Source organism: Cicer arietinum, chromosome 2 (genome assembly GCF_000331145.2).
Source record: "Cicer arietinum cultivar CDC Frontier isolate Library 1 chromosome 2, Cicar.CDCFrontier_v2.0, whole genome shotgun sequence".
In the NCBI taxonomy this organism is placed as follows: Eukaryota; Viridiplantae; Streptophyta; class Magnoliopsida; order Fabales; family Fabaceae; genus Cicer; species Cicer arietinum.
In genome coordinates this window covers 3667626-3684055 of record NC_021161.2, presented here as the reverse complement: position 1 = coordinate 3684055, position 16430 = coordinate 3667626, and the positions used below count along the sequence as shown (strand labels likewise).

Below are 16430 nucleotides of genomic sequence, written 5' to 3'. Positions count from 1 at the left end.
GTTAACAAAAGATCAAAAAAAAAAAAAAAAAAAAAAAACTAAACCTAATGTAGACGTGGATTGGTGCATTCCTCCCATGATTTTCCAAATATTTGGAGCCCTGAAAATTTACCACTTACACATTAAATATCATCCAAATTCTAGGTTTGCTTATAAAAAAAATAAAAAAAATCAAAATCCTAGGTTTTTTATTGAAGAAAATATTACTAGAAATGTTTAATTATTAAGATATATCACAAACTAAAAAAGTAAAATTAATGATGGAAATTTTTCTGCTGAGAAACCTAAAAATTAATTAGTAAAATTTAGAGGGAATCCCTTTTTAAATCCGTCACTAAATTTGTTAACGATGAAATTAGAGACGAATTTTAATTTTTTGATACTAATTTTAGTTGATATTTATTATTTGATAAATAATTGATTATTTTTTTCTTAGTGTTTTGAGATGGAGAAAATGATGTCCATCCATAGTCCATTCATCACAAAATTTAGTAAGAAAATTAAAGAGCGAATTCATATATTTTTTTCTCTCTAAACCTTCTTCATTAATTTAATTGTTTTTAATAATAAATAAAGAATAATACAAAATTAAAATAGCTTTTTAAATGTGTCATATTTATATTCTTAGAGACCAAGTTAAAGACAAATTTCATATTTTTACGACTCTAATTTCCACTATTAATTAAACTTTTTTAGTAAATTAACAACTTCCTTTTTATGAAAAAACACACACATACTGACACACACATGACATACCTGTAGAAAGATTCATGCTAGCAATAGCACAAAAGGTGGATCGATTAGAGGAAGAAGCACTATTATTACTTGCATCCCAATTTGGTGAAGAATTAGGGTATGAATGGTACTCACTATTGTTGAAATTTGTTGCTTCCTTAGGGATCACATGATTTTGATGTTGATGATGATGATGATGAGAAACCATCAAAGATGGCTTCAACTTCCTCTTAATCACAATTGATTCCTCAATAACATTGAAATCATCTCTTGGTGTTTCACTACTACTCACAAGTTGATGATCTTGTAAAGATGACCTAGATTGGTGAAAAGCTTGAAAATTTTCATTTGTTGTAGGGTACTTTTTCTTCAACTCTAATTGATGAATCTTCAATGTATTATTGTTGTTTGAGATCTTGTTACTTGTTCTTTCTCTTGCTCTTGCTCTTGCTTTCTCCCTTGATTCCTTCATCTTATTTGCCCTAATACAAGAAGATTCTTTGATTTGTGCCCTTTTCAACTTCTTCTCTTTAGAAAAATCACCATCACCATCTTGGTTTTGTTTTAGGTTTGAAGAATGTTGCTTGATATCCGAAACAACTTCACAATCCGAAGAAGAAGTGAAGCTTTTAGCATCTTCATCGTCATCATCACCATCTTCATTGTTGTTTTTTTGCTTGCTTTTTGTTAGATCTTTAATTGCTTTTTTTGATTTTGTGAAAAGCCAATCAAGTGTGTTGCTAGCTTTGTCGAACCCTAACATGTCTTGAAGATCGAAGAACTTTCGAGCGATCTCGATCGAAAGCCTCACCCTTCGATCTCTCAAACCTTGAGAAGTGTAAATCTTGCTATGTCTATCTTTCTTTGGTGGTTTCTTTGCAAGGAAACAAGAAATTCCATAGTGAGAACCACCACCAATTGTTGAAGGATCTTGTTTAGCCATTGGAATTGCAATGTTATTATTATTATTATTATTATTACTATTACTATTATTATTACTATTATTATTATTTTCAGCTAAATTGGTTAGGGTTTCTTGGATATTTGTAATGTTATGATGATGAGGATGATGATGATGATGAGTTGGTATGTATGGAATAGAAAATGGATCAAGAAAAAGAGTGTTGTTGTTGCTGTTGTTACTTGAAGAAGCATTTTCAGGATTGAGAAAAGGAAAAGAAAAAAGTGATGAAGAAGAAGCTGATGAATTAGGAACAAAAGAAGGGTAAGGGTTTGAATTGAAAGGGAACATTTGAAAATTCAATTTTTTTTTTATAAATTTTTTTGAGCCCTAGAATATATTTTTTTTTGTGGGAAGAAGATGAGGACCCCTTGTGGTTTCAGAAGAAGAAGAATCTATCTATCTTCCTTTGAGTAATGAAATGGTTTCTTTTTCTTTTTTCTTTCTTATAAGTTTCAACTTAACAGTCCATAGTGTTGTTCCTCTAAGACCCATTTATATAAAACATTTTGTATGAAAAAAGAAGTACAATTAATGAGTACTAATTTATGTGGTGAAAATAAAATAAAAATATTTAAAATACTGACACATTTTCTAGAAGAAAAAGAAAGGAAGGGTTTTCAATTAGGACAATGATGGAAGTTGGATTTGATTTGCATAGTTTCTATTATTATTTATATAAACATTTTGTATGGAGGGATTGTACTACTATTAATGAGTACAAATTTATGTCAAAGAGAGTGATTAAAAAATAATAAAAATGCTGACACATAATCTCCAGAAGAAAAAGAAGGAAGAGATTTCAATTAGGGCAATGATGAATGTTGGATGTGATTGGCATAGTTATTATTATTATATTATTATATTATTATTATTATTATTAGTATTATGGATTGTTTGCTGGATCAGGTTTTCTTGTAATAATTGATTAGAGAGAGAGAGAATCAAATTAATGGAGGACAAGACAAACATAATTGTGGGTATTTTGCCTCATTTTGTGGAAGCAACGTTAGCATAGGAGGGTCAAATCATTCAACTTTTGAGCTTATTATTGTATGTGTGTGTGTTACTTTGGTTTGCTTAGGGTTAGGGTTCTTGTTAGCTCAGAGAATTTGATGGAATCAGTGATGAAAAGTATGTTTAAAGTAGTACAATTTGTGTTAATCTAAATCACACATATGATTAATTAATTTATGGTATTTAGTGTAAGAGTAAAGGTGGTGAAAAGTTCTTCCATATTGCACAACAAATTAACTATAGGGTTATATATATATATACAAGGCTTCAACTTTTTACCCAAGCTAGGGCCACGAAGTATTGGTGGGTGAAATAGGTTAAACAATAACTACTACTTTTGTTTAAAGATCTTGAATCTTCTAAATTGAGAAGACAATATTGAATAAAATAATCTCAAACTGTTTGTATTTTTAAATTATTTAATTTTGCAGCATATTATTTTATTTTCTCTCAAATATATTTTAATAAATTAAATACAGGTAAATTCTTTGATATTATAAAGAAAATGTACTATAACCAACCAAAATGTACACAATTGATTTATAGGTACTATACTTATACGAAAAATTAATAACAAAATTTAAATTATTAAAAAATAATAAATTATTAAAACATGATGTGCATTAAACGATTTGTGTTTATCAAACTGTAGAATATGAGTGTTCAATATAAAATATGGACATCCAAATACCAAGCTCATTCTTTTTTGACACGGCGTTAATCACATATCACAATTACTCAATTAGTTTTTTAATTAATGTTTCAGAAAGAATAACTCAATAGTATAAGGTTTGACATATTAAATAACTATTATGTAAGATGTTCGAAATTCAATCTCTAATCCTAACGAATCTTTTGCATACTAAAAAATCAATTACACAGTTTAAGGAGTTTTAAGAAGGATATCATATCATAGGTTAAAATCCAAAAAAAAAACTAATTTATAACAATTAGTTTACTAACATTTATCTATCCAACAAAATAAAAACTATAGACAAATTTGTGTATAAAATACAACTCTTGACACAAGAAGATATTTTTAAAAATAGTTGTACACTAAATCAGATACTTCATTCCGAATAAAATATAAACAAAAATAAAAATTGATTATATGATCTAAACTTTTAACCAAATATATACATCAATATTTCAACTATATTTTATTTATATTTCATTTCAAAAAAATAATTTTTTGATTAAAGCATTATATTATATTTTTATTGACTACAAAAAATTCAAAAGAAAATGATAGTTAAATTGTACCTCTATGAGAATATTCTAGAATTACGTTGAATATTTATTATTGAAATATTAAAACCAACTACTAACAAAATCAAATGTACAAATATATATAAACATATGTATAAAAAAACTACCAAATATAAAAACTTATTAAACATACCAACTCAGCAAAAAAAGACAAATTGGTAATTACAAAAATTAGGGTTCTTTAGAGTGGCCCGTATAACCTAGTGTCACTTTCAGTCCAGAAAACTCATTCAAACTGATCTGACACACTTTTGATATATGATGTTTTGAGAATGTGTAGGGGTCATCCCCCAAACTCTCTTATCAATCAACTTGCTTTGTGTATATCATAGACTTGGTGTTTACATACTTCTTACTTCTATCTCATCTTTGCATAACCTTACTATTTAGATTTTTCCTAACACCTGGGAAAAGAAAATTTTATTTTATATATATATATATATATATATATATATAATATTATTTATATCTTAAATTTAATTTATATATATCGAAAGAGAAAAAATATTTTATATTATCAGTTAATTACAGCCGTTTATTCAATAAAAATATTTGATTTTTATTTATCATTTAACGTCACCAACATAATATGGATCAATAATGTAATTTATTTATTCTAACATTATATAAAAAATTATATAAAAATTAAGCTGTATATATTATTACTATTATTAAAGTTTAATAAACAAACATTATAAGTCTAAACAATTTTACATAGACAATCAATATAAAATATTAATTATATTGTTATTTAATGATGACAATTACCATGATATAGTGAGATAATAAAATTAATTATATTTAATTATATGTATAAAGCTAAATTAATTATACTGACCGTACATTTTCCTTTTTCTAGTATTATAATTAGTACATCTGCACTTGTATCTGAATTTTTAGTACTTTACTTAGGTATGTATTGTAATATAGTATTATAATTTTTAGAGAATAATAGGGCTTAATATAGTTGACATTTTGCTCTTTTATTTTAATATATTTTAATTTAATTTTTTGTAAGGACCACAATTCCTAATACGTCAAATAAAGTGAATGAATGAAAGATTTCATGTTAAGTTTTTCATTTCCAAAAAAGCTAAACAAAAAAGGGAATATAACAGTCTCTTGACTTCTTTATTTTACCTTCCCTTTTCTAGTACATATAGTAATCATAAATCTCAAATACAAAGTGAGGATATAGGCTACTGTTATATATAGTTTTATTGTTCTGCTAAAAATATATAAATTTTATTGTAATATGTGGTTTTATATGTGCAAAGTCTTAATTAAGCATTTATTTAGTGTTTGAATTTCAGAGAAAGTTTTTATCTAAACAAACTAGTTTTTATTTGTTTTTTACATTTATTATATTACCTTTCCTTTCGAATTTTGTTTGTAATGGAAAATAGTACTTTCGAATTTTATTTATAATTATATGTATATTTAATTTTATTTTGTTTATTTCAGTTTTTTGACAGGTGGGAATAGTAGAAATGCATTATGTAAAATCTTTTTTTTTTGTTTCTCATTTTTTCAATGAAGTTGTGGAAATTAAGTTAGAAGAAGAGAAGATTTTTATATTATTGTGGAAGAGTTTGACTCCATATAAGAATTAGATAGCTTTTTCGTGATAAAGTTGTCTATTTTAACCTTTTCTCTTATTTCAGTATAGCATGAATATTTGGAGTTATGGTGAATAAAGTTGTCTATTTTCACCTTTTCTCATTATATATTTTGAGAAAGAACAAGAAGGATAAGAGATAAAAAAATTGAGAGCATGTAATATGGCTATTTTAGGAAAATAAGTGTGGAGAATGTGTTGCTAAAAAAACAATCTTTGGTATAATGTAGTTATGGTGAGGGAGCTCGAGGAACAAGCAATGGAAGTAGAAATACTACAGCTTGGTGACGAGACATAAGATGGATAGAAACTATAGCACTCTAATTTTCACTTACATACCTTGATTATTTTTAGTACTATTATGTTTTGTTTGTATTATTGTGTTTGCAAGGTGGTGTTAGGAAATTCACTAAGAGAAACTAAGCTTCCTTCACCATGAAGAAAGCTATGTGAGGGGAAAAGGTAAATTCATTAAAAGAACGGTGATTTCGTTATACAAACGTTATGACAATAGAGATTACGCTAAGCGAGTCAAACTTCATTCAGTGAGTCAAGTCATAAAAACTCCTTTTGACGTGACACTTTCTAGTTGGATGAAGTGTGGGATGACACAGTTTGACTGAAAACCAAATTTGCTTATCAAAAGTGAGACAGGTTGGTATATATAAATAGTGACCATTTCATCTCATTAGTTACCGCTTCCTTTTCTTCCTTCCTCCAACATATATAGAGAAAAAACCAAAGTGATTTTAATCAATTAGATTTGATTATCAGTCACATCGTTGTTTCGTTAGCATTTTGCCATAATCTAGGATTTTAATTCTAAAGTTTTTACCAAACATTTCTATCATTGTATTTTGTTTCATTTGAGGCAAAAGGCACCAACCTTTGGCTTTTGTTGGTGTTGGAGCTGTGTGTTTTTGACTCTTCCAATGCATAACTTTTTGTATATGGAAATGGGTTTTCCCAAAAGTTCTATTCCCAATAACGCAAGGGATAGAGAAACTTTTAGGATCCTTGAGCTTAGGTGGCAATTTTCTCTGTAAAATAGCACTACACTATTCGGTAAGCATCACTATTCACCGTCAATTTTTCTTTTCTTTGATAGAAATTCCTTCATGAACGTGGTGTATGTCGACATCGGCTCTAGTGCTTCTGCAAAAGAAATATTAATCTGTAATTTTTAAAAAACATTAAGAAACTTACAAAATTGTTTTTTAGGTTTTTCCCTTTTTAATCTTTGAGGGAATGGAAGTCGAATTCGGGCTTTGACGGGATCTCCTTTTTCTGCACCACAGGTTATTCCTCCTTTTCAAGAGTGATGTCCTCCACAACTGATGTTGGGGTAATCATTTCCTCCGGGTGAGTTGGAATTGAAGTACTCCCATCCTTTTTGGCTTTAGGTGATACTGGTTCACTTACCTTGCCATTCCTCGTTGTCACAACATTGACATTACTTCGTGGATTTAGAACTGTGTCACTAGGCAAATTTCCATCCGCTCTTTATTGAGACTGAGTGATTTTTTTGGACGGCTCTTGATTGTTCAATGAAAGAACTTGCGTTCATTGCTAACTTCTCAATAGTGATCTCCCAAGCAGCTTTACGTGGTGCAACTTGATTTATTTGAGCTCTTTGTTGACCTTGAGATCCACCATGTTGATCTTTCTATGAAAAATTTGGATAATTTCTCCAACCCGGATTATACGTATTAGAGTAGGGGTTATTTCTACTTCTCGTTGTTACCCACAAAGTTTTCCTCTTCTGGTTCTTCTATAACATCATCCGGTACTTCACAAGCTCCATTTTTATATGCTCCCCCACAAAAGTCGCAACCTGTATGTTTAAATAATTTGACGGGGGTCACTTGAAGTTGTATATTTAGAGCTATTATCCTCTTCTTTATCTCAGTGACGATAACATCTTCTATTTGTTTTGAGAGCAACTTCCCTTGAGCCAACCCAACATCCATAACATTCAATTCTAGCATACTATTTTTTGACCCACTACCTCTATCATACCACATCATTTGTTCATTTGATGTCATGATCTCGATAATTTTTTGTGCTTCTAATGCGGTTTTATAATTCAAAGAACCGTCTGCTCTAGCATCCAACATAATTCTAGTGCTTGGTCTCAAACTGTTACAAAATTTTCATTTGAGTATTGTCGTTATAAGCATGATTATAACATCCTGCTAGTAAACTTTTGAACCTCTTGTAAGTGTCACAAAAATATTCTCCAACTTTTTGTTTGTAAACGGAAATCTCTTGCCTTTTAATAACAAACACAACTTGGGGAAAGTATTGTTCCAATAACTTATCTTCAAGGTCGTCCCATGTGGTAATGCTACTGGAGGGTAAAGAATTAAGTCACTCCTTAGCATCATCTTTGAATGACAATGTAAAACCTCTTGCATTCTTCAGAGTTACCATCCACCCTCACTGTTTCACATAGTTCAAAAAGTTTGTGAGATGTCTATTAGCATTTTCACTATATTTACCGAAAAAATGAATCTCCTTCAACCCTCAGAATAAAGCGGGACTTATTTCGAAATTGTTGATTGTCATCGGTTGGTTATGGATAGCCAACCGAGCACAATTTCTATCTCGATTCCCATACTCGCCGATGGTACATTCAAGTGGTGATGGATCATCTATTTCTACAAAATGAAGAAATCTCTCATATCCTCTTCTTCCACTACAAAATGGTACTTTCCCTTTGTCTGATTTCTCGAACTGCCTATCGATTTGTTTTCGCAGTTTTTTCGATTTTTGGATCAAAAAGAAGTTTAGCTGAGGACTGACCTTGCATACAAGGTTATACAAATCGTGAGAAATGAAAAGTTTTTTTTTTAAAAAATAATAATAAAGACAAGTTGTACTGCAGAGCAAAAAAATAAGCAAAAAAAATTATAATTCAATAGTGATATAGCAATCCCCGACAACGGTGCCAAAAACTTGATAGCGTTTCAACAAGTATATTAAATGACTGCAAATAATAATAAAACGGTAGTACCGAGTGTCAAATTTTAGGATTGCGCTTTACTATCGAATTGTGTTTAATTACTAAAATTGAACAAAAACTTTTCAAAGATTGAAATAATATTTGAAACTAACAAGAGTAATATAATTGAACTTTTATAATAAGAAAAATGTCAGGGATGAGTTTCACTTCGAGTCCAACATTGGTTTCTAATTTGATCCTAGTTACTAAATTTCTTTATTGAATTATTTCCAAATTCTCTTTATTATTTTTGCCATAATATCTTAGTGATAAAACCTTTAATTCCAAAGTAACCCCTAATTCCTTAGTGGATTTAATATTAGAATTAAGCCTTATAGTTCAAGAATTGTCTTATTAAACTACTGCATTTGCAACTAATTCAATTTGTTTTATGATCTACATCTATCTATAGACTACAATATCATGAATTTCTCATCTCAAGCATTCGTAAAATCGACTTCCATTTCAAAATATGAATCGTATCGACTTCCATTTCAAAATATGAATCGTAAAACATTTTAAAGTTGATCAAACAATAAAAAAAAATTAAGCATAAAGATGAGAAAAATAATTCAATAAAATTATTCATCTTACTAAAAATCAAATCAGACAAATAAGAGTTTCATATTGTTTCACTCATCCCTAACAAATAGCGTTTAATTATTGATGACAGAGATACAAAAGTTAGAAATTAAAGAAGAATTATAAAAAATATTAATGAATGATTCTTAATAAAACTCTTCAAATGATGTTAGAAACAGTTGACTCTGAGTTTCTCTGATAGGGCACAAGTCTCCAAATTTCCCAATAGCAAAAAATATCCCTAGAAAGTGAAGAAAAAAAAACACGTTTTTATACACTCATCCGCGTGCCACACGCCCTAGGAACGAAATTTTTGCTTTAGGCACAATTGGAAAGATTCAGGAAGGCCGAAATGCGCCCCAAACCTATGCGTGTGTTTTGCGCTTCAGGCACACAACATATGTTGTCTGACATTTAGTGCACTTTTCTCCTTTTTTCGAGTTCGAATTCGGTTTCGATGTCTGTAAGAAATTGTAGCTATGGATCTTAGCTTTCATTCGCAATTGGTTTGACTTAAATTGGACATCTACAACTCTGGATATGGTTGAAATACGCCACATAAGTCATGTTGATTTCTCACCAAAATTCAACACTGCACTAAAACAAAGAAACAACTTAAAACTACGAAAAATATCTACTTAATCAAGGAAATAAGAACATACACATTTCATTAGTTCCAAGAACTAAAATAAAATAAAAATACATCAAATAACTCCTTAAATTAACTAATGATTAAAGATAAAATTCTAAAAATAATGAAAAATATGTATATGACGAAGAGTTATCAGTTAGTATATTAATCATATATTGTGTGTGTGTGTGCCCACTCTTCACAAAGGTGGGGGAAAGATTCAATACACATCGAGACGGTAAGCATAAAGAAGTTTGATTTATATGCAATAAAGTGACCTAAGCTCTACTAGAGTTAAACAAATAAGGAGAGCTAATACTAATTAGTGACTCTTTAGAGTAACTAAGTGAGGTTATGATGGACTTATGTTGTTTATCAATAGGATTTATTGATTTGAATTTTTGGAAGATGATTGTTTGTTGTCTTTGTCTATGTTATGTGTTTGTTATTAGGATTTATATATTATTTTAAAATGTGTTATATGCTATGAATATGTGATTTATATTGTGTGATTATGACACATACTTTGTTGCTGGTTGATTTAGAAGGAGAGGTAGTGAAGAATTCACTTAAATGATTCAAGGAATTTTATTGGTTTTGACAATTGATTGTGGTTTATTCACAAGAACCTGAGATTTCATATTCAAAAGAGATCCAATGATTTCACTTGAGAATGAAGGTCACATATATTGCATATGTATTATGTAAGACTATTGTCATGTCGTAAGACATACACGAGGTTGCCCTCATGCATGTCCCTTTAGGTATTGACTTAATGTGATTTTGCTCGCAAGGGAAATAACATTAGAATTAGGTCGTATGGCCCTATTTCACTGGGGTGATTGACTTATAAAGTCTAGACCTCACGAATAGTTGGTCACAAATACTTGGACGATGTTATGTATTAATGTAGAAATATTTATGGCATTTTGATTGGCCAAGAGTTATCATATACTTCATCTGCATTGAATAGTTAATAATGAATTTGAGAGATATCATTTAAGGTTGCTTGCTATTTGACTATATGTAGGTGTGGCGTATTTATTTACTACTTATAAGAACAATTCTCATTTTATGATTGTATATACTTCTTAGCCCCTATGTTTTTTATGTTGTGTATACCTTCTACCTTTGATCCATTCGAGGTAGATCACATCGAGCTTCATACCAGTGCACGTGTTGAGTAGTTGGACACTCTGGAATGACTTGAAGATTTAGTATATCGATGACAAAGAAATCTACACATGCACATATTTGTGGATAAAATATGCAATGAACATCAGGAAAGTAGCTTAATGGATACCCCCCATATAAAATAGATGTATGTTATGACTACCCAATAGTTAATTAATACAGGGGCATATGGAATTGTATGTGTACTAGTGGATATTCGTATCCGTTAGTAAATTAATAAAATTACTAAATTTTGTTTATATATTAAATGTATTAATTATTTTTATTATGAAATTGTGTGATACATTTTGATTTATTGTGTTGATAAAAAAATGAGGAAATATTTTACATAATTGCAAATAAATAAATAAATTTTGTACATAAATATTTTGTTTATTTAAAAGATAATACTCGTGGATATTCGCTACTTGTAGATACTTAAAAACTAGTTAAATACTCATTTAGCAGATACCTATACAAATATGGATACATGATAAATATCATTTTAATCCAACAAAATGAGTAGCAGATGATTATTATCCGTACTCCTGGATACCCATTGTCTTCCTTAATTATGCATGACAACAATGGTTAGGAGATTGATACGTGGTGTAATGCTTTGACATATTACGAGAAACATGACTTACATGAATTGTAGCTCATATTTAGGTAATGTTAGGTGGAATGGAGAAGTTAGGTCAATGCAGACATTTCTTTTCCATTAGATATGGGAAATTCATAGGACTACACATTGTATGCTGCCACCAGTGACTCCTCAATGTGCAGGCCATTCTTCAGTCTATGTGTGATGTTTTTTAGGACGTGAGAAGGTAGAAAGATATAGAGCATATGTTCCCAATATCACAGAAGGACCTAAGTCATCCTAGGGTTCTCACGACTTGAATTACACTTCAGGTGCATCCTAAATTTTGACTACTTATAGTTGGTAGAGAGGAATGTGTTGATACTTGACTTGTAAAATATTCTTAATAGTCTTTTGTTTCTCCAGTGAGTTGATAAGCTAAAAGTTATCTATTTTTATAGTTTTATTTGATAGGTTAATTTGATGTTTTTAATTCGATTTTAGTTTTATTTTACTACATTTTTGTTTGTTTTGATTGCAAGGAGAAGTGAAGGATCATATGTGAGTACATCTTCCTTGTCTTGAGATTGTAGGATTTTCAATGTTGGATCTCTAACAATTTCTATTTCTTTTTGTCATGAGTGTTGATCATTTAATTCAATCTTAGTAAGAATCATATTCATATTTAGATATCAAATAATATACCGAAAGGTAGATTTGATATATGACCCTTAAGATTGAACAAGAGAATCAAATAATGAAAATATATTTTGGTTCTCTTGAAATCATGAAAGATATCTTCTTTTAAAGGATTTTGCTAATACATCAATCATGAAAATACATTGTTTATTAGTTTAAACAACATTTTTATTCTTTGAAAGAATGCATTAGTTATAATTATTTATTTGATTTTTAAGGGTTGAATAGCCATAACTCAAAGAAGGTTAATTTCATTGTATCCATCATTGTGAAAAACTACAATTCCAATGCTTTATTTTTATTGCGAATTTTAAACCAAAAATCAATATCAACATTCACTATTTAGCTAATTCTCATAGTAAAGAGACACTAGTTCGCATAACAAAGTCCTTGTGGGAACGATAATTTTTACTATGCAATAATATCGTGCACTTGCGGAGGTATCATGAGTCAGACATCTCCTTTTTCTCTTTTGATGTACCTTTTCCTCCAATCGTTATATTCAATTTGCACTCTCATCATATGGTTTTCTTATGAGGACGAGAAGACATATGTTATGTGTGTGTATTAGTTATGTTATATGTCTTGTCTCATATACTTGCGAAGTTTAATTTTAATTTTTTTAGGTATTTCTATTGTAACATTAAGCTTAATTATTTAAGTTTCACAAATAGGACAACAGACCGTCACAGAAAAAGCAGTTGTTGTGGATTTAAACAAAATTGTATTAAGGGTCAATAACTAAAGTGGTAGGTAGGGTTGTGCAAAAAATCTGGTTATGAGTCCGAAATCCGAAACTGGATCCAAATCCATTTTAAATATTCGGTTGAAATAATATGATTATAGTCCGATTTATTTATCAATCGGTTGGATACCCACTTATGTTTTATATGTGGATTTGGTTTTTATCCACTTAACTCTCAAAAATACTAGATCCCCAATTTCAAAACGATTCTGATTTTGCCATCACTCAACCGATCTTCCACCTTTCGGCAGCGTTTTTTCGACAATTTATTATTAACTTTATTGAGATATTATTAACTTTATTTAATCAATTGTTTATTACTAATCAATTATATTGTATGATAACTAGTTAATTAATTAAGATATTTAATATTTATTGAAGAAGACTAAAATATGATAGACTAAATATTTTAAATATAATTTCTTAAATTATTGATTTTTAAAGGATGGATTTTTTTCTTCTAAATATTACATTAATATGTTACGTTGGAAATGATATTTAGATTTAGATATTACTCAAACTTAATTTAATTATAAATGTTCAAGACAAAAATTAATATATTATATATTTTAAATTTACTAAATCTTGTGGTGGTGGTGCCCATCTGAGTCTTTGAAGCAAACTTTTACGTGTTTGTATTTTCTACGGTTTTATTATGGTGTAGTAATTGTTAAATTTGATCAAAGAAACTTTCAAGTGTTTGTATTTTCTACGATTTTAGTAATAAACAATTTATTGACTAGTATGAATTAGAATCGGTGGTCTTAATGAAGTTAGTAATAAATCAATTTTAAGCACAAATTATTATAAACAATTAAACATGTTCAATTTTAATCATAAGAGAAAGCAATTGTATGGTTGATGTATATGTTTTTTATTGAGTTTTCATTTTGTAAAAATAATTAATTTTTAAATATGAATAATCAATTTTTTTTAAATAATTGGTTTTTAAATTATGAATTAATGATTTTTTTAAAATAAATATTAAACAATAATCAAATTTTAACCGATTTTAAAAAAAATAATTGTAAAATTGAATTTTTTAAAACCGATTGCTTATCTAGAAATCAGTTATTTAACCATAAAATTAGATTTATAATCGATTTTAAACTAAATAATAAATTTTGTTATAAATCTAAATCTCTATATTAATTTTAAAATAAATATGTTTTGAATTTTTAAAAAAACCAACCATCCACATCCTAGTGGTAGTGGTAGGTAGGTGTCAAAGAGATATGCATGGTTTTGGAAAGTGTTACGGGTAAGGGTAATATAGTGCGCTATACCAGTTCAACGTGTTATTCTCCTTAGAACTTGACAAAGAAACAAGAGTGCCATAGTTATGGAAATGGTAAAATGGGTGTTGGAGGGTGGAAGAGGGAATGTTTTAAGATTTTTATAAGTAAGGTGAAACATTGAATTAACGTAGACATTAAATTCAAGGTTTAAAGATTGGAATGGGGTTGGATTGGGATTGCACGGTAATAGTTAAATATTTTAATTTTAATTTTTAATATAATTTTAAAGTAATAAAAAAAATAACATAATATTCATGACATCACACCACTAAAAATTAATTTTTTTTGAAGTCTTTTTAGTATTTGGATAGTAAAAAAGAAAAAGTAATGCTTAAATTAAGCCATAAAAAAGTTATTAAGAAAAAATAGAGGAGACAAGTGAGAGAAAATCAAGGAGATCATATATTATAATTGGTTTATTAGTATATTTTTATAATTTTTTAATGATGATTACTATTGTTTTCTACTATTATTACTATTGTTGTTGTTATTATTATTATTATTATTTTAAGATTCTAACCATTATTCAAGAAGAAGAAAAGTTTTAACCTTTTTTTATAAGATTAATGGGAAGGTGAAGAAAAGTATGATAGTTTGAAATAGTGTTGTGCTAGAAATTTATTTTCACTGCAATGTAATGAAATCTGTTTGTAGGTAATTTAAACTTTTGTTTTATTCGTTGCAATATGTCATTGCCACTCTCTCATTCACTTTGTCTTTTGTTTGTTAAGGTCTCTCATCTGATGCAATTTTATCAGTCCCACATCGGAAGCATTAGTCAAGGACTACAAAGGATGTTAATATAAAAGTTATTGTAAGCCTCTGATTATAATGTACAATAAAAATTTGTTATTAAAAAGATATTTAAAATTTCTACTACAGTTAAAATGCAAGATGATATCTATTCATATATAATTTGGATTGGTTGAGATCTACATTATTTAATGTAAAATTGGCTTATATATATGGGATTAAAGATGAAGTATATTGGAAGTGTTTAGGACTTCAATAGCATGATGTAGCACAAGTTCATATAATTAAAATGGGGGGAATTTGCATGATAGGTGTTATCTATAATCTAGCTATAATATTTAAATTCTATCAAATTAATGCAGTAAAAAATCCTAACCCTAAATCACAAAAAATTGCAGCAAAGCACTTCCAAGAATATAAGATCTTGCTCATTTCATTTTGTTAAGGGTTATGTCAATTAATGTTAGGTGGATACATTTTATGTTGTGAAATAATCAAGGAAGTGTGTTAACTTTTCTAATTCTTTCCAATTTTTGCATTGTAATGACATGTTTGGTTGATGTGTCATGTCCATATGAATGGATTAACTCACACTTGAGGAAAAAATTATTAAAAAAGTATCACATTATATGAAAAATATTGAGCACTATATAAATGAGATAATCCATTAAATCTATTGTCTTAATGCTTTGGGTGAAGATATTGTGTTCATTCCACTTGTGTGGTTGCTCTTAGTTCAATGTGATGATCCCTCAAACGCTTAACGATCCAACAACTACCTATACGAACAAGATGCATATTCTTTTTGAAGGCCACATAGAATTAGAATTCCACAATTAAATGTGCTTGATTTGGAGCACTTTTTGGAGGTGATCTATTGGGATGTTTCTCACAAAGTGTTGATGATACAAAACACGCCGAAAAGACTTGTGTTAGTTTGCATGAGGAGACAATCGACAATTGTGGAAGTAGTATGAAATGTTACAAGACATGTTCAATGAGTGACTCATAGCATTCATGTGATTTCTAAGGTTGGTAAGGAAGACAAGTGATCGTCGGTGCACAAGACATGTTCAATGAGTGACTTCTATCATTCATCTAGGAAAAAAAACGCGTGAATGAACTAAAATCACATTAAAATTAGAGGAATCATAAGACCGTGTAGCTATGAAACTATACCATTGAGGGAGAGCTAATAAAAATCTATTGATTTTATCTACTACCAAGACATGTTGAAAAAAGTCATGTTGATTTTTGGAGACAATTACCAATCCTTAAAGCAGCATGTGATATTATATAAGCGATGATCTGCTTGGCAATTAACTTGAGAAATACATATGCTCAATTTATGATTGTTATGTG

The 16430-nt window shown here is 29.0% G+C and overlaps 1 protein-coding gene across 1 annotated transcript in view; it reads right to left on the bottom strand.

Annotated features, from left to right (window-relative positions):
- LOC101499957 (uncharacterized) overlaps positions 1–1987 on the bottom strand; it is a 2552-nt gene extending 565 nt beyond the window's left edge. Inside the window, exons 1-2 of the mRNA XM_004513299.4 lie at positions 757–1987; positions 40–100 (exon numbers count right to left, since the gene is read on the bottom strand). Of these exons, the coding sequence (XP_004513356.1) occupies positions 45–100; positions 757–1987 (1287 nt within the window). The 3' untranslated portion in view covers positions 40–44. The remainder of the gene's footprint in view (positions 1–39; positions 101–756) is intronic.
- Between the last annotated feature and the right edge of the window lie 14443 nt (positions 1988–16430).